This window comes from Seriola aureovittata, chromosome 20 (assembly GCF_021018895.1).
Source record: "Seriola aureovittata isolate HTS-2021-v1 ecotype China chromosome 20, ASM2101889v1, whole genome shotgun sequence".
Taxonomy (NCBI): Eukaryota; Metazoa; Chordata; class Actinopteri; order Carangiformes; family Carangidae; genus Seriola; species Seriola aureovittata.
Window position 1 is genome coordinate 4790085 of NC_079383.1, and position 18585 is coordinate 4808669.

Consider the following 18585-nt stretch of genomic DNA (forward strand, 5'->3'; position numbering starts at 1 on the left):
ATGGCGACATGAAGAGGTGCATGATTTTTTACACGGCGCTGCATCCAGGGCAAAACCCTGACAGTGGCATGTAATTTTAATAGTGCCTTGTTAGGAAGGTGAGGCTGTTGGATTTGTCCGTCCTCCTCAAGTGTTGTTGCAGCTGTGGCGAGAAAACAATCTCTACCTGTGGTGAATCGCACAGACAGCCTTGTAAAAATATCCAATAAGACAGTCAGAGAAAGACAAAAGGGAATTTTTCTTGCCTATGAATCACACTGTGACCCTGCGATTGTTAACAAGCCTTAAAGGGGCATCGCTATCATCGAGTGGCCTTAATGTTGCCAACCACCAGTTTCCAGGGACACCAACCCCAGAGAAGTATGGGAGGATGTTCTGCAGTCATTCTTCCGGCTTCAAGCCACCACCAGACGATTATCTTCTTCCCTGCGGAACTCATTATCTGCAACCTGTAATGTCAGTCAGCGCTTTCCCCGCTCAGCCAGACTTCTTTTAAACTACAATCTACTATTAGACGCATCTGTTAAAGGAAGTAAAAGCTTTTTACTTAAGACAGCAACCAGAGATTCATCAGTGAATGTCAGGATAGGGTAACACCTCTTAGGAAACGCCCCATCTAGTGGTTCATGATATGGATTGTGCCTATAAAATAACACAACTCTTAATGCAGTTGCACATTCCTTTGCCTTTTTACAGGGACTCTGCCTCTTACAGGTCACTGCAAGATATGACATCTCTCTGCTTTCACTTCAGTGGACAAAGGCTCGCGCACACTGAACCAATCGATTTCCTCCTGAGGAGGGGAGGGGGTGTAGAGGAGGAGGAGGGGGTTTGTTGATTGGCTGCAGCTCTGGAGGGAAGCCAGCCCTAATTCCTCCACCGACGGTGTGAAAACAGTGGGGAGAGGTACAGGAGGAGAGGGGATAGGAGTCGAAATGGTTCATGCCGGGTGGGAAAGCGGCGTGCACCGCACTGTGGAGGCATGACATGCATTTATTCATGACATCAGGCCGAGCCCCAGTAGGGGGACGGTGTCACAGGCGAGACGGAGCCAAAATGATTCTCACCAGAAACTTCTGCGACTCTCAGGTCTCCCAGCTGAGCAAAGAACACACCGTCACGTTCAGAATACTCGGTTTCAGTGACGCTCTACGTGGCGTTTCACCGCACCAAAACAATGAAAAAGGAAAAACAATTTGCAGGTACATGAATTGTATCCCATCTCAGATCATTGTATTTAAATGACAGTCTTTTTCTCAAGCAATAACACTGTCCCCCCCTTGTTTACCATAAAGAGGTTATTCTATGGAAATGAAGATTTTCTGGCTGGAATACAGATGCATAGAAATTGATGCTATAATACCCTTTCAGAAAATTGTTTTCATCCTTAGATTTATCTTTTCTTTCCTGCTGTGTCAGTCAGTATTTTCAGTTATTTTTGTTACTCTCCCTCCATCTGTTTTTCCCCCCTCTCTTCACACTTCTCTTTCAGACTTTATCTTTCTGCCTTGCACTGTTTTTCTTTCAAGCCTGTATGTGTGTCCAATCGCCTGATCAACAACTGCATTCCAGCACTTGTCTACTTGTTAGTAGACATAGATAAGCAAAGACAAACAGAGCTTTTTACCTACCACCAACATCCCTGAGGAGGAGGAGGAGAAGAGGAAGGGTGAGGACTAAAATAAATACATGTGTGTGAAAAATGGTCAGTCACAGAGAGCCGTGAGGCTATTTTTGGGTGGTATCCCATCCTACAGATACTTCATTGTTTGTTTGTGCCATTATATGTGAATATGTGTGTGTGTGTGTGTGTGTGTGTGTGTGTGTGTGGAGGAGGGTATGGTAGATTTTCAACACTCTTGTAACAGAGTTAATCCGCTCTTATTGAGAAATGTCCTCTCTAGCCACAGACAGCCGACAGAATATAGACGCACAGAGCTGCAGCAACATCCAAGATGATGGAATTACATCAGAGTGAATGGCTGATTTTCTCTGCCTTTAAACTAACAACATCAGTATCAAAGCAACTGTTGAACTGAATAAGTGTGTGTGCATGTGTGTGTGTGTGTGTGTGTGTGTGTGTGTGTGTGTGTGTATGAATGTAAGTTTATAAATGTAGATCTAAAAGTTCTTGCATGTGAGTGGGCCTTGTGTGTTTCCAAGCTGGAAAAAAAATATGCATTTATCAGACTGTGTGCCAATTATTCATATTTTAGCAACAGCAGGTACACACAAGCATCTGTGTGTGTGTGTGTGTGTGTTTTATCTATATGTGTGTGCCTGTATATCAAGGGACAGCTTGGCTTGTCCATATTTCAAACAGCCTGTGCAATACAAAGGACGAGGCCCAGCCCAACATGATTGCCTTTAATGTTTCACATAAATCACTTAGTTGTGTGTGTGTGTGTGTGTGTGTGCACGTGTGTGTGTGTGAAGACGGGAGGGGTGTTTTTACACACGCTCAAAGGAACGATTCAAATCCCTGACACCACTGATTAAAGCCTCTCATTACAACACAAATAAACAGTCCAAACGCATTCATACATCCATTTGTTAAAGTGTATGAGTGCAGTGAGTGGGGAGTTTCTGAAGGACAATTTACATAGAAACACTTCAGCGGCTCGGAGGGAAGTTCAGGTGTTGGGGTAGGCTGTGTGTGTGTGTGTGTGTGTGTGTGTGAGTGTATTCCAATCCTGCAAAAGCAATGTGGTGTTATTTGAGTTGCTGACATTTGTTCCACACATAATCATCCTGCACACTTTCTTTCTCTAACTGTACACATAAACAGACAAACGCAAAAGTTGCAAAAATGCCTTGGTCAGAAGAAACCCATGCAGAAGCAGAAACACCATGACCATATACACTACATATGCACACTCACATTTGGTTAAAGCCTAACCAACCTAACCCACACACACACAGGGATAGAGATGGGGTGGGGGTGGGGGGCAGTGCTGCGGTTTCTCAGTGGAAGAGCCACAGTAGGTGGCTCAGGCTGTGACCTAGATACAGCATGGCACACTGCATTCCTAATGGGCCATTTTGATCACTGCCACTCTCAGCCAGGCTCCTGCCGCACGCCGCAAACACAAAGACCTCAGCATTCAGCAAACACAGCCGCCAAAAGTCTGCTCAGCTCTTTTAATGACGGCAGCCACAACTGACGATGTGAAAGTACCACAGCGGGGGAAAAAAAAAGGCAACCTGAATTTTAGAATCGGAATCAGAGACTTCCACTGATTTAGAATAGGTTTTGTTGATGCATCTACTGCTCTCACTTCCAACAACTTAAACCCACGAGGACATGTAGGTGAGAGGAAATACCTTATGATTATTGTCATGACACAAGATTACCTCTTAAATTAAGTTTGCTCATCAGGCCTCCTTTCTTGTCTTCACTTGTTTTGATTATCCCTGCTTCTTGCAATTGTCTCCCAACTAATTTACATGCTGATGAGTCTGGAGACAGATGTGTTCTGTGACGCTCAAATGCCTGATTTCCAAGATGCTCGATTAAGGACAGGCGAGGGGAGAAGGGAAGCAGATTTTCTGTCTCGTAAACGTCAGGCTTTGAAATACAAGCATGGACACACACCGGCCCAAGCGTTGTGTTTGAGTCTGCTGATCCATGATATACATCCCTCCCAGTATTTAGAGAGAGAGAGAGAGAGAGAGAGAGAGAGAGAGAGAAGCGGGAGAGGTCTTTCTGTCAATGCCACAATGAATCTCCAGGGCGGCTGAGAAGGAGGAGGGAAGAGGGAAGAGATATGGGCGGATGTATGGAAAGAAAGAGGGAGGGAGTGACAGTAATTGTGAAAAAAGTGAGGATGAAAGAGAGTAGGAATGCCATGGAATCTCAGGGATAGTGGCTGTACATCACTGGCAGGGTTAGATAAATAACCCTGGACACTCCCCATCTTCTGTCTACTGGCCTTGTACAGTTGGTTGAAACTTCTGGTTCTCCAAGGCAAAATAAATCAAAACATTAGGAGAACAGGACTGTAAGTATGTCAGATTAAACATGCTGCACAAAGCATTTTTCAAGTCATGAAATCATTTAGAAACCCGTGCTACAATTACCGCAAACAAATGAGGCAGCAAGATCAATAAGAGGATTTGCAGCCACTACTCACATCCATATTGAATTTGATATTGTGAAATATCTGCTTTACTGATTTACAGCACAAAGGGGAGTTTGCCTTATAGCACAGGAAGAACATGGGGATTTGGGAAAGATTAAACTGCAAGAGTGAAAACAATCGATTGAAGAGGAAGTAACCTCTTTGTGTCAGGGAGCAGTGGGGTTTATGGGAACAATACCACTGGTATGAGATTGAGACAACAAATCAACCAAGGTGTCATCAATAAATACTACCATGGTGAAGTTGATATACCAACGCTATCGCCAGACAAGAAATCCGAGATGGACTACACTGAAAGACTCCAGATTATATTTAATGGCAGTTTCCTTTCTTACAGGATCTGGACCGAAGGTTAGTAAAGTTCAGGTTAGGCAAGTCAAATAGTGAGACGGTCTTCCTGTGAAAAAGATAACCTATAGCACATCTGTGTAAACAGCTGATCACGACCCAGAGTTACATGGAATCTTTAGGCGACCTCTACTGGCTATAGTAATTATGATGGCAGCAAACGAGGAAATCAGGTGACGTATTCTATAGAGATTTTCCCGAGTGGATGCAATACTCCACAGTGTTGGGGAATAACTAGTTACATTTATAAGGATTACGTAATTTAATTCCAAAACAAATGTAACTGTAAATTGTTACAGGTCATTTAACTTAAGGAAGTAATTACTTGAACTCAAACCACAATCTTTTCCTAAACTTAACCATGGCTGTTCCACAACCTTTATTGCATGTTTATTATTGTTATCATGACAATGAAGGTCCAATACACCTGCCACTGGTATACTCATAGGGGATTGTATTATTGTTACTATGAAGACGAAGGCCCTTTATACTAGTACCCTCCTATGGCTTGTATCTGAGGGTAGGGACAAACTACCTGTTTGGCTGTTTAGGTTGGAGGACTTCTTGAAAACACTTGGTTAGATTGGGTGGATGGGGTCAAACAACCATTTGGTTAAGGGTAAGAAAGCATTGTGGTCATGGTTGATGAAAAGTCAAACATTGGGAAACCTGTATTTAACCCTTGTATAATGTGCCAGCTTTACCTTCCACCTCACTACATAAAGGTCTCGCTACTTACGGGTCTGTCACTGAACACTGGGGTTGGATGTCAGAAGATACAGAAATAACCAACATGGCTGCAGTTGTTGAGGCTGAACTAGATATCATGCAGATCTGCAGCTTCAGCCTTGCATTTCCCTCCTCCCTAACTCACACATCTTGATATGGCAGGGAGAGCCCAATTAAGAATCCTTCACGACAAACACAGGGAGAAACGAAATCCTGATACAGCCATGAAAAGAATCTCCATTTCACTGACACGCTCACCAAAGACAGAGAAAAAAGATCAGAGTAGGGGAGAGAGTGAGAGAGAGAGAGAGAGAGGTGGAAAACCGGGGAAGAAAAAACAGACAATTTCACTTTACATGCCGAACACATGTCAGAGACACTGACAGAACAAGAGGAATACGGTTCCTGCCTTTAATTGGTTGTCTTTGATGGAAATCAGAAGTGTAATTCAACATCGATTGATATTACCTTAGTAATTCAAAAGCAATTTTCCTGGCTATTTTCTTCCTTGCCTTCACTGTGATTGTCTCTCTCCCACCACCCATCTTCTCACTCACATGTTAAGAGTATGCACACAACAGCAGGTGGGAACTCAGTGGATAGGAAAGGTCATTTCAGCCAAAGGCCTCTATTTCATTACATGCTAAGCCTGGTAGATGGCTGAGCAGACTAGCAATGAGTCCTACTGTAGCAGGGAGCACACTTCATTTGCATAGCACATAGGGGGAAATAAATAGGTTCTCCCATGTGCATTTCTCACCTCTGTCTCTGTAATATCAAGCATGCTTTGCATCTCTAAACCAGTTTACTTTCTCCCCTTCCTCAGACCAAAACATACATTTAATGTGGTTTATTACAGGCAGCATTAGTGATCCATTTGTACTATTTAAAAAAACAAAATGAGATTGTGCCATTTTCAGATCCTTGTACGTGCTCTTAATGTTTTCTCATTATTTTCAAATCCGCCTGTCCTCTGAGAGTTGACTTGCATTGATTGATCAAAGCGATCTGGGCCAGCGCGAAAAAAATAACATCAAAGTGGATTCAAAGTGTCTCAAAGTGTGAAAAACAAATATCAAACAGAGAGGGGGGAAGTTAAGAAACATCGGGCGGTTTCTGTTTGGAACATCAAGGTTGATGAAAAGAAAGAGAGGATGGAGAGAGAGAGAAAGAGGGGGAGGAAAGTTAGGAAGCGTAAAAGAGAGGGGAGAACATGTTAGAAGTGATGGAGAAGAGAAGAGAAGAGAAGAGAAGAGAAGAGAAGAGAAGAGAAGAGAAGAGAAGAGAAGGGGGGTTTCATTGGTGGGTCTGGGTGTGATTCCACTGGGGTTGGATCATTAGTAGTCATAGGCCTGGTAGAGTATGGAGGGGTGCACTGCTACACTTAATTTGAGCTCTTTAATAACACACTTTATGAATTCAGTCATGTTTGCAGCCCTCTGCCTGAGACGCAGCGTGAGAGACATCGGTGGATCTCATTTCAGGCCAACAAGATTTCAGATTCAATTAACTCCATCGTGCAACACCATGTCTTCACACACACCCATACACACACGCACACACCAGCCTCCTCACTTTTCCCCATGCTTCAAGGTCTATCTCAGAGCACTGCATGATCATTCGAAACCTAATTACTCCAGGGCTGTCTGATGGAGGCCCAGTGCTGCCCAATTACATTTGCATCGAGTGGCCTAAAGCAGAGGAAGTGCGGCCGGACAGCCAGACCCCCTTAACCGCCCCCTCCTCTTGAAACGGCCATCTCTCATTCTTGCATTGTGGTTAAAGTCAGAAAGCAGCCTCTCCTCCCCGTCCTTAATCCTATCACTCAGCCTCTCCCCGTGTCTAAATGCTTCACCCTGCCAGAAATTGACAGTGACATCTAATTCTTGACACGAGGCACAAAAGCTGTGCCTGACTTAACCTGGCGTACAGAAGAGTTTGTTGTTTTACTGTTTTTCATCTCCCGTCGCTGCACTCTGTGACGGTGGCGCTAATCTTCTCAGTGGGGGACTTTGTTGTTAGTTGTTTGGCCCCCTGCTGGGCCTCTCTGGTACATGATTGGCAGGAGAGTAATGGGATGTCACACTCTGAGGACATTTTTGTGCTCCTTTGTTTTTCCCCGAGAAGCTGAGAAAGCTGAGAAAGTTGACCCTCTCTCTCTCTGTACAGTGCCCTCAGCGACATGATATTTCTTTTAGCTGTGCAGCCATTTGAAGGTGATATTGAGGGATGACTTTGCACATGGAAAAGCTGCCAAAAGCTGCCAAAGTTCACTATTGAGTTCCATCTGAAATATTCATCCATGACGGGGGGGAAATTTGTGGCTGACTTCATTTTCGCCTGCTACACAGGGTGGTCAAAGGGTCAGCGGCACAAAAGTGCCTCTAAAGCTGACAGGAAGTCACTCTGTTTGCTCATAAGCGCTTGGAGTGAATCCCTGCACATATGAAAACTAGCAAAGCAATTTCTGTGACCACTGACCACCCCACTGAGCTGATGTCTATTCTGTCTCTTCTATTCTTCATGTGTTACGTTTTTTTTTTTTTTTTTTTTCATGTAATCATCTTTTGCTGCATTACTTACATTCGTCACATCACTCCGGCTGCCGGTCGTTGTCACGTACAGCTTGATGCTGCGGCCCCGTGCTTGCCTTTACTACCTCAGCACAGACATTGTGATGAGCGAGGCAGAGCAACAAGAACAATTATCATTTTCTCTCAGATTACATTTAGCAGATGTCAGAGCCCACATGTGGAGGCGGCTAATTGCTGTCTCCAAATCAACTGTGGTATAATGCTACAAGCATATGTGAGCGTTTGTGGGTGTGTTGGGGAAGGTGGAGGGGAGGGGTGTGTTATATAGAGAAAGTGTGTATGTTGATCCATCAGGCACGCTCTCGGTTGTGTGTGTGTGTGAGTATAAAAAGCCAGGCTAATGTGTGTGCCATGTCGGTGTACTAATGATAAAAATGGCTTACCCGCCATCAGCTGTTCACACCCACACGAGCAGAAAGAATCATACGGACACATAGTGGCACTGGAACACGCTAACTACCCACTCTCATGCTACACATAGTTATGCTTTCATGGTGTGGTATCCATATTGTAGGCATACTCACGCATGCACGCAAATACACACACACACACACACACACACACGAATAATAAAGATTAAAAGACAGAGAGCATCCCTACACTCCAGCTTTCACTGCTTTCCTCTCCAATCCACACCCCTCCCTCCTGCATCTTTCCATGTAGCCTTGAGTGGGGCTGCATCCACAGGGAGGAGCGGGTAGGCGAGGTCCCAGGGGTGATGTAGGGTGGATGGGGGGGGCAAGGCTGTCACACCGAGCTCCAGTGTCGGTTGATGGCTCGGCGTGAGGCATGCCACTTATCAGATTGGTGGGGAGGGTGGGGGGTAAGAGTATGTGTGTGTGTGTGGGCGAGCAAGGGTGAGATGCCAGAGCCCATTAACACAGTCTTTTCATCTATACGCACGAATGTGAACGTGCATAACAGACTCACGCACATGCGAATTTACATGCTCGTGCTAACATGCACACAAAAAATGTACAAAGAAAAAAAAAAATCGCCAGAGATCCTCAATCCTCCCTCCAGGCAGACAGTAGCACGATGCCGTGACTGCCGCTGTAAAAAGCTCACTTCTTTTCTCATTCCCCCTCTCCCTTTCCTTTCCTTTTCATCTTCCTTTCCCACTCTCCCTCTGTGCCCCAGTTCACTCCAGTGCACACGGCCCCTCTCTCCTTCTCACCCGATCCACCCTCCACCCCCCCTCCTCCCCTGGCCCCCATTCCCCATCCCAACCCCTGCCTTCCATTTTTGCAGCCTTCACACTCCTGTTTCTCCTTCATGCTGCTGTTTGCTTTTCCTACAGTATGATGCATTTTCCTCACTCTTGTCAAAAACACATTTATACACCCAGAAAAAAAAAAATCTAGATTTAGAAATACGAATGCATGACAACCTTCAGATGGCGGCTACGCAGACAATGCATAAATGCTCATCTAATGAGTCTAATTAACCCCTTACAATATTAATTTTCACTTTGTATTAACAATTGAATCCTCAGCCCTATAATAAATGAAACAGAATTGGTATTTCCAGTGCTCACACACAACATGATCACACACACACACATAAACGCATCAAGAGATGGGAGATGGGTCTTTGATGGAGGAGGTCAGTCAGTCACAGAGCAGATAACAACACCTCATTAGGCATGTTGAATGGATTCTTGCAGGCTAGGGTTGAGACATCACTGTCTGCTATAATGCTAACAGGGCCCTGGGCAAAGCTTCCAACATCTAAACAAAACTGATAGAATCGGAAAGTAACGATCACATGTTGTCCACTAGAAAGGAGATGAATAATCACGTACAGTGGTTTGGGGGTTAATGCACCGCCTTCCCCGCTATCCCACTGAATGCAGACGTGGACACAGTCATACATGCATGCAGCAGACATTCTTGAAATAACAGTGATGTCGAGCTGCCTAGGGCTCAATTTTTATCCTATGCATGCATGCACATCGTTATCCATTCATAAGATTATAAGCTATGTATTACTGGACGGTACGGGACTGTATACCAGGCAGTCTGCCATTCTATAGGCAGTACAGTATGAATCCAGAGAAGCAGGGTTGTCGGGGTTGTGCACTGCAGTGTCTTTGCTTTGGGCTTTAGGCAGTCAATTTCGTTTCCATCACGCACTTGCACACTTTCAGTCATTTTTGCACTCACAGTATTTATCTCAGTCTCTCTCTTTATCCTCCCTCTCGCTGCCTATATTAGGCCATCCTCCTTTCCCCTGGCTCTGATGTTAATGCACTCCCAATCAGGCTGTCCATTAAGTAGACGTGCACTACACGTTCATCAGGCTGTCCAAAGGCCTGCATGCAAATGAGCTCAAATTGCAGCGCGCTGCAAACTCCTTGAAATCTCCTTAGAGGGAGAAGGTGAGTGTAAGACATGCATGTGTGAGAAATGCAGGAAAAAGCGAGTGCCTGCCTGTCCATTTCATGCAAATGAAAACCACGGAGACAAGCATTACAAAGGATTAACCCAATCAGGATGTCTTTTTGATGTTTTCATGAAATGGTGAGACACTGATATGTGAAACTTGCTAATGTAAATTCTATCCGTGATCCGTACGCCTGAGAGTGTTCAGTTACTGTCAGCCAAACCCTTTTTCATGCACAGGAAAATTCTGAAATCACTGTCAAAACTTTTGCCAGAATCGCTAAAAGTGAGACACACAGCAGATCTTTCACTTTCTTTCCCTCTCCTCCCTTTTGACCGCTAGGCATTTCACATCACTCCATTTGGTTCTTTACAAAAAAAAAAAAAAAAGTTTGTTATTGTATCCAGTGGGACGCATTCATTCTCACCTCAGTTCCCTGCCATCTCCAACTTTCTAAACCTGTTAGGTGGATTGTGAAGGAGCGGGGAGAGAATAAAAAAGGACAGTGTAGACGTGTGGGTGTGAGAGCTGTCACAGTTTTAAGTAGAAAATTGTTTGAGGTATCAACAAGGAGTATGAGTTGCAGAAAGAAAGAGAGACAAAGCATGAAAGCTGGAGAGACACGTCGCTTCAGGAAGCTGCCTCTTTGCATTCAGGAGGCACAGGGCCTGGTGTTAAATGCACGGAGCAGGGGCGAGTGTCAGCGAGGCCTGCCACGTGCCAAATCTTAAGTGGCAGTGGCACTCAAAGATAATGAAGAACGATGATGAGGCCGAGGAGGGCACGCCGAGGGCCGGCGTGCACAACTAAAAATCACCCAGCAGCCACCAATCGGGCCAAGTACACGCGGCCACTCAAAGAGGTTTGCCAACGGCGCTGATTGGATACCGCGGAGTGTCAAATGTACATTTACTGATCCTACCACATTTCTGTGTGTGCATCCTTGTGAACATGTGTGCGTCTGCACACGTGTGCCCACGCCCGGTGTGCAACAGAATGTGAGTCTATATGAGTCATTATGCACTTACACCACGGGATGCAAAGACAGTTGAGTAAAAAAAAAAAGAAAAGAAAAAAAACCCACAAGAGTGAAAATAATGGAAGATAAGGAAGCTCCCCGCATTCCTCAATCGTGACCTCAAAACACACTTGTCGTCTTTATTGTTCATTACCGAGCCGTGTGCCGCGATACGCTAACTAATCCCATTAAACTAATCCACATGAAAACAACTTACGGCACGATAACGGCCCGCACTGCCTCCACCATTAATTTATGCCGTATTCAAATGTGCACGGAATTGAAATAATTAATGTGACTCCCCCCTTCTAATTTTCCTCATGGCAGAGGATACTGAATGGATACCCGAAGGATGTTTATTTTCATCTTCAGTTTTTTTGCACGTTTCTCCTACTATTGTCTATGTACACAGTGTTTGGTCCAAAGCAACATTAGTTCTTTACTGTAGGACTTGTGTTTTTGCCCGTTAGTGGCTCTGCTGTGTTCTATTCCAGGCTGAAAGACTGAGTTAACAACAACTACATTTGCCAGCAGAGGTGTCTGGTTTAAATTTGCCTCCAACTTCCTGGGGTATATGAGGTGCTAACACAATGTTAAAGACTTTCAGCAGGTGTGAGTATCGCTAAATGATATGAAACCGATGTTGAATCTTTCGCTCGTGAACATTTATTTTCAAATTGATGAATATTATGGGCTGTTGAGAGCAGACTCATGGAGCCTCTCTTGGCCTCCCAAGGTAGTCTGCCTCTAAAACTTTGCAACCCGCATGATGAAACAGCCGCTGAGAATTCCAATCACACGCAAGTATTCCAATCTGCAGTTGATTTTATCATCTCCAAAGGTCTTTTATCCCCAGAACCGAATCACAGCTCCCACATTAGCACCCGTATGCGCCCTGAACATTGTCTGCTGGTTAACAAATGCTGAGCGTGTTTGGGTAGGAGGGTTGTGCACATGGGTTTATGAATAAAACATGTTGCCCCTTATTAAAAATAATCTGGCTCAAAAGTGCCAGAGGCCCTTGAGGTCGATAACCCCCCCCCCCCCCCCCCCCCCTTCCCCTCCATCCACCCCCTCCATCTCACAAGGTTCAAGGAGAGAGGTCCCTGATTAGCACTGGCAACATCCAGTGAATGCATTCAAATTCTGTATGATCCAATGGCGAACGTGTTGAGTGGAATTAAATAAAGCAGATAGCAATTGGCGCTTGTGGCTAAAAAAAAAAAAAAAAAGGGGGGGGCTTGTTTAGGAATTTGAGCTGAGCGCCGTCTTGGTCTTACCTGAACATATCGCCCAAGCCCTTCAGCATGCTTTTCCTGGCTTTGATCTTGTCTTTGTCTTTCTCCTCTTTATCCCTCTCAGGTTTCTTCCTTTCCTTCCCTCCAACCTTGTCCCAATCTTTCCGTCTGTCATCTTTGGAGGGGTTGCCGTTCAGCCCTGAGCCCACAATGAGGTCACCGCTGGTGGACATCGAGTCACGACCCGACCGGGAGCTTCCCTCTGTATCCTCGTCCACTGGAGTGAAGAGATAAGGAGGACGGAGAGGGTGTTAGGTATAGATATTGTGAGAGGGAAAGAGAATAGCGCAGAAACATGGGGAGAGAGAAGTCAATAAAAGGCAGACAAAAACTTTAACTTCCACTTGACTCCCCAAAGATCAGAGACGGCGTATTTGAAATCAGCACACAACAACAACACTTTTTTTCTTTATCAGTTACAAAGACTCACTTCGTTCTTCTTGCAACATCAGATAAACCATTAACAGAAAAGCTGCGTCCCACAAGGTATGGCAGCTTTGAACAAAACAAACTGAACTCATCCGTCTCATTAGAGCAGAATATATTTACATTGTACACCCTTTGAGAATAATATTCAGTTGAACATATTTTCACTTTGCTGAGAGCCTGAAGTTATTTCAAGTGTGTACATTTCACACAGCTCACAAGAGAACCATCTTTTTTTCACCCTTTTCTATTGCATTTCATATAAAAGTAATATGAGCAAATAGTGGAAGTTGTAATGATCGTCATATGAATCTGGTTCTTAATTTACGTCTGAACTCATTTCAACCCAGACATCAAATTGAAACCAAACTCCTTAGGAGATGTAGGGTTGATTAAACTCAAAGTTTCCATCACATCTAATCAGAACTGATGTGCAAAATGTAATTAATCTGTCTGTAATTATACATTTAAATAATCTTGAAAAAGGCTCCCGGGGATCTTAATTGCAAATGTGGTGCGTTCCACAATCGACATAGCTCCTGTCTACCCTATATCTCTGGCTCTGAGGTATGAGGTAGATGTCCTTCAGATTACAACTTATTACAGTCTTGTGTGTCGTCGTCTAAGTTCTGCCTTTGATGGAGGAGAGAAAAGTGCTTATCGTGAGGAAAGAGGAGGGAGGGGAGACCATGATGGATTTTCGGCATACGTGATGAGGCCGACCACGGGAGGGAGGAGCTGCAGGATTCACATTTCTAGGATGAACAGTGGGGTTTGTTTTCTCTTGTGATCTGTGCAGCTATCAGCTATTTCTTTCAGCTGCCATCTCGGAGGGGAATTACTGAGATGGAATCTCAACATGAGGCGCTGTACTGCAGGAACACAGAGCGAACTGGCAGCTTAAACCTGCTCAATTATGCAGCTCATTGCCGCGCGTTAGCCCCTCCCTTCCTTTTTCTCCACCTCCACAAATTTGGGAGCAGGTTCTGGATGAGTATACCAATTTTATCACTCAATCTGCTGCCTGCTTATCATCCACTTAAGAGCGACAGTAGCGAATGGCAGCTGTGAGCTGTGTCTCGCTATTTAAATGAGTGTTAATACCGCTACTGCTTAACGATGCCAATCTGCAGATAACATGCTAAATATTGTAATCCAGAGCCACCCAGAGGGCAGTGGCCATGTGCGTCTGTTTGTGGCTATAGGTTCTTCACATGTGGTCTTATAAAGGCCTGTTAGTGAGTTAGAAAGAAGGGCAAACTAAAGGGAAGACTTCAGTCTTATAATTCAATGCTGTATCTGTCATTTTACATTTAATTTGTGACTTCCAAATAAAACAAGACAGAAAAGAAGCTGCCTCCTGTCAAAAAAGAAAAGAAAAGAAAAAGCCGGACATCAAAAAGTGAGGCCATCCACAGCAATTTAATAGAAGTGAGCAGAAAACGACTTGGTTTACAATCTCAAATGACAGCAGGAGCATTGAAGGGAGCATCAGGAGACGGAAAGATAATGTGAAGAGACAGACAACTACAGCAAAACATTTTGTCACTTAAGTGAAACTCAACCATTAAACTTTCCTGCTTTAATAATCAAGGACATGTCAGATGGCCTGTCAGTGAAGGTTATGACAGACAAGTAAAATAAGGAATTAAAGAGGGATTTCTGCCCCATACTGTTTTTTTTGTTTGTTTTTTTTTGTCTTTTTCCATTCCATTTCCTCAAACGATGCAACAAGAAGTAGCACAGGGGGAAGTGCATTTTGCACAGCAGGATATCTTTGGGGACACATTTTCTTTAGGTGATGCCACATTCTTATTTTATGTAAATAAAAGTCTGGGAGCAGAGGAAGGCAGAGGCTTATCTGTCAACTTTGACTATTAACCTCAGTGACGAGCACAGACTGGCTGCTTTTATCTAAATTGAAAAACAGAGTTATTTGAATATCATGAGGGAGAATGCAATATACCGCGGCAGGGGAAATCGGTTGCTTTCCCCATTTTTCTTTGCCGAGATAAGACTGTATTTAGTGGCATGCCGACAGAGCTTATGAGAACAAAGCGTTTCAGGCAAATAATTCCTTCTTTCTCAAATGTCCCCCAGCTCTTTTAATGGAATCCTTTAATGGTGAATGGAAATTTATATCCGGTGATTACTCTTGTAGTGTTGCAGTGTTATTACCTGTCGCAAAACATAAGACGGCTGCCTCTCTATATCCCATGCATGTCTTTTTGTCATCAAACACCGAGTAGGAATGGATATATCCACTCAAACTGAAGGCGCCGTGTCCTTCTTCTTCCCCTCTTCTTGTCGTAGTTAAGGATAAAGTAAGGTAATTTTGGTTTCAGCTGGAGGTATGTGGGTAAACAAATGTGAGGAAACCTGGCAAAGTCAGGAAGGTGTTGTGTGCCAAAACTAACTGGCACAGACCGAATTTAAAGTTTATTATCATGGTAAATGTCATTACACATGCATGTTACGTGTTAAGTGGATACAATAGGAGCCTGACGTATGTGGGTAAACAGCAGACATTTTTCCTTGCGTGCACTATGTTGAATAACACGGCAGTGCACTTTAAGAGTATGTAAGCTGCAGGGAAAACACGCTGCCACATTCTCTCCCAATTTCACTAAACATGAACTGTGTCAATATTAATGAGTGTGTAACCTAGACGCTTATTGGAGATGTGCTTTGTGTGACACACACACACACACACACATCTCTCCAGCAAGTGGGGATCCCTAACCTAGTTTACTTGGGGGGTGAATCCTGCCACTCTGAACAGGCTCTGGGGAAGCATTATTGAGTTGGCCTATATTACACTAACAGAATTTCTCTGTAATAATCTTCTGATGTCTTCCATTGTACATTATGTAGTGACACACTTTTGGGCACTTTGTCCTGGATCACTGCTGTGAATAAACAAAAACTCACATGTCTCCATGCTGTTCTCTTCCTCTGCCGACGTGACGCCGGGATTCTCATACGATTTGTCAATTGCAGCTCGGAAGCTCTCGTTGCAGCCGCGGCTCCGGACAATCCGCGAGCGCGGCCTGTTGGCGTTGATCTCACTGTTCAGCGTTGCCTCGGCAACGGCCGTCTGGAGACTTTCGAGGGAGCTGGACTTTTTCAGGCCCAGCGACGGTCCGACCTCTTGTTCCGCAGAGCCTATGGAAAGAGGAAAGGGTGTCACTGAGGCCAGCGGACTAATGGCGTGTGACTCTAACTCCCCCACAATGGCAACCTAAAACTTATCATTACCGGGCTCATTGCATGACAATGAATCATTTACGTTTTGCTAGTTTTGTATGGGATGATGTTATGTGCCATACTTGGCAGGCATAGAGAAAGTGTGAGTCTGGCAATTAACATGAAAAACAAATGATGCCATTGCCTGGTCAATGAAGTGTGTGAAATGAGAACAGAGTATTACATCTTCACTGAGACATTTTCCTGTTGAGAATTATAATTCAACCTTTGTTCTTGTGTCTGCACAGTTAAATTATATGGCTGAAACGTAATGCATATAAATGAAATATCAAAGACAGCAATGTACCGCAGCACCAGAGTGATTATAGTGTTCAGACCTAAAACTATTCCCAAAGGTGTTTCTCTCACTCTGCTGTCTCTTTCTCTAAGAGATAGGTGGGAGAAAAGGGGAAGGCATATAGACAAATCTAAGTCCGTTTCGTTTCCAACACCATTCTCTTGTATTCACTCGCTCATCTTAGCACAAACAACACCTTACAGCTGTAATCTTTAGCTCTCTGTCTAAGGCCTTCACGCGTTGGCGACTGCAGGTAATACCGCACAAAGCAACCCGCTCTGCGGCGATTAGCCTCAATCAGAATCACCAAAACCTCTCGTTGACAGAGGCCACCTGCAGAACATGCACGTCTGCGCTGCACATAGCAACACAAAACACACCAATATGGTTTACGGACAGAGACGTCTTCATGAAACAAGACTTGTGGCACAGACTTTGTTTACTTCACAAAACAATGCTGCAGGAATTCTAACCATTATGCAAAGTTAATACAATTAACAGGTAAACTCTGCACATGACACAAATGAAAGACTGTTGTGACATGAAATTTTTTTTTTTTTTGCAAAGTAGCTAATTAGAGCAGCTTTTATACATCAAACTTGTAAGACATATTATATCCTTAAGAGAACCTACATAGAGCTGAAGTGTCTGGCCAGCTGTGTAACAGTCAACCTCTTCAACACTGGGTCCAGGCCCAGGAAGGTTGTAATTATTTTTCCAATGCTTGCCAGGGGTTTGTTTAGGGTATGTCAGTGGAGCGCGACTCAGGTATTGGTATTTCATTTTGTCAGGGAGCGTCCGTCAGTTCCCCGGAGCTCTTACCTTACTTGCCAGTTGGTAAACAAACAGCCTGGTTGATTTTCTGTCCTCCTCTATTCTACTTCGACTTCAGCGTGCCGCACGGTGCTGTTAGACATAACAAGGTGGGTTTTTTTGAATATGCGCAAGTGAAGCCTTGTTAGATGTAAACATCTGCAGAGGAAACTATCAGTAATAATGGATTAACTGTTGATTCAATTACTTTAGCAGCCTCACTGACTCTCCGAGGACACGGCACATGCTGAAGAAGTCTGGACAGAGCAGCATTGTGTCTTTACGACTCCCCGCAGACCATATAGACCCTCCACATGTAATGAATGTGTGCTGCTGTTTCCTCTGTGGTTTCATGCGGTGTAAATAAATGTGTCTTGCAGCTCTTCCTGTTGGTTTTCAATAGCAAATGTTTCTATAAGGTCTTGTCTCTACCCTCACTGCATAGAACACACACATGCAAACACTGGGTGCATATGTTTGTATGCGTGTGCCTCATGCAGGGACTCCTCGACGGGCACGAGAACACAAACTCATGTCACACACACACTTTTGTCATCTACCATCAACAGGATCCTCGACATGTTTAAAGTGGCCTAAATGAGGCATGAGGCACTGCTGCTGGGTGATCACAGTGGATCTTTAGATGCAGGGCTGTACGGCCAAACACAGACTAGGCAAAAAAAATAAACCCCCATCACTTAAAGAAAACAATTTTGGAACCCAGTATGAAAAATCTGACACACAGAGAACATGTTTCAGTGCATGATGGATTGAAACAGGAAAAGAGGAAATAGATAATAAGAGCTTAAGAGAAAAGAGGCTATACTGGCAGCACTGTGCAGAAACGCATATATGCTGCTGCTGTTATCATCATTTTACCAATAGCAGCTTGTCTCTTTTGTTGGCTCAACGCCTTTGCTATTTTCTTCTTCATCCCTTAACCAAGCAAAAATGCAGGAGCTCACTGGTGATTAGCAGCTAGTTCAAACATTCATCTGGACAGTTACATTGCTGAGGACAAATGTAGGAAGGAGCGATGCTGACAGATTTCTTATTATTACAGTCATGTCATTTTTAAAAGGAACCGAAAGTTTTCACGCTACTTTTGGGATCTTTCGGGTCACAAGGGCATTTGTCTTTTTGCTGCGTTTGCTACAAACGCACCCTTACTGAGAGTGTGAGTGCTCCTCTATCACCCGTGGCGGCTATAGATCTGGTGTCACAAAATCCAGATAGGCTAAAAGGTCAGCTGTTAGCCATTGGTGTTGGGTTTCCAGACTGGTAAATG

At 44.2% G+C, this 18585-nt stretch overlaps 1 protein-coding gene across 3 annotated transcripts in view; it reads right to left on the reverse strand.

Moving 5' to 3' along the window:
• Nucleotides 1-18585, reverse strand: part of LOC130160991 (partitioning defective 3 homolog) — a 343348-nt gene that overhangs the window by 92060 nt on the left and 232703 nt on the right. For all 3 annotated transcript variants that reach the window (XM_056363858.1, XM_056363857.1, XM_056363859.1), the window contains 2 exons: nucleotides 15872-16105; nucleotides 12497-12731 (listed from right to left, as the gene is read on the reverse strand). In XM_056363858.1, coding sequence (XP_056219833.1) covers nucleotides 12497-12731; nucleotides 15872-16105 — 469 coding nt within the window. The remainder of the gene's footprint in view (nucleotides 1-12496; nucleotides 12732-15871; nucleotides 16106-18585) is intronic.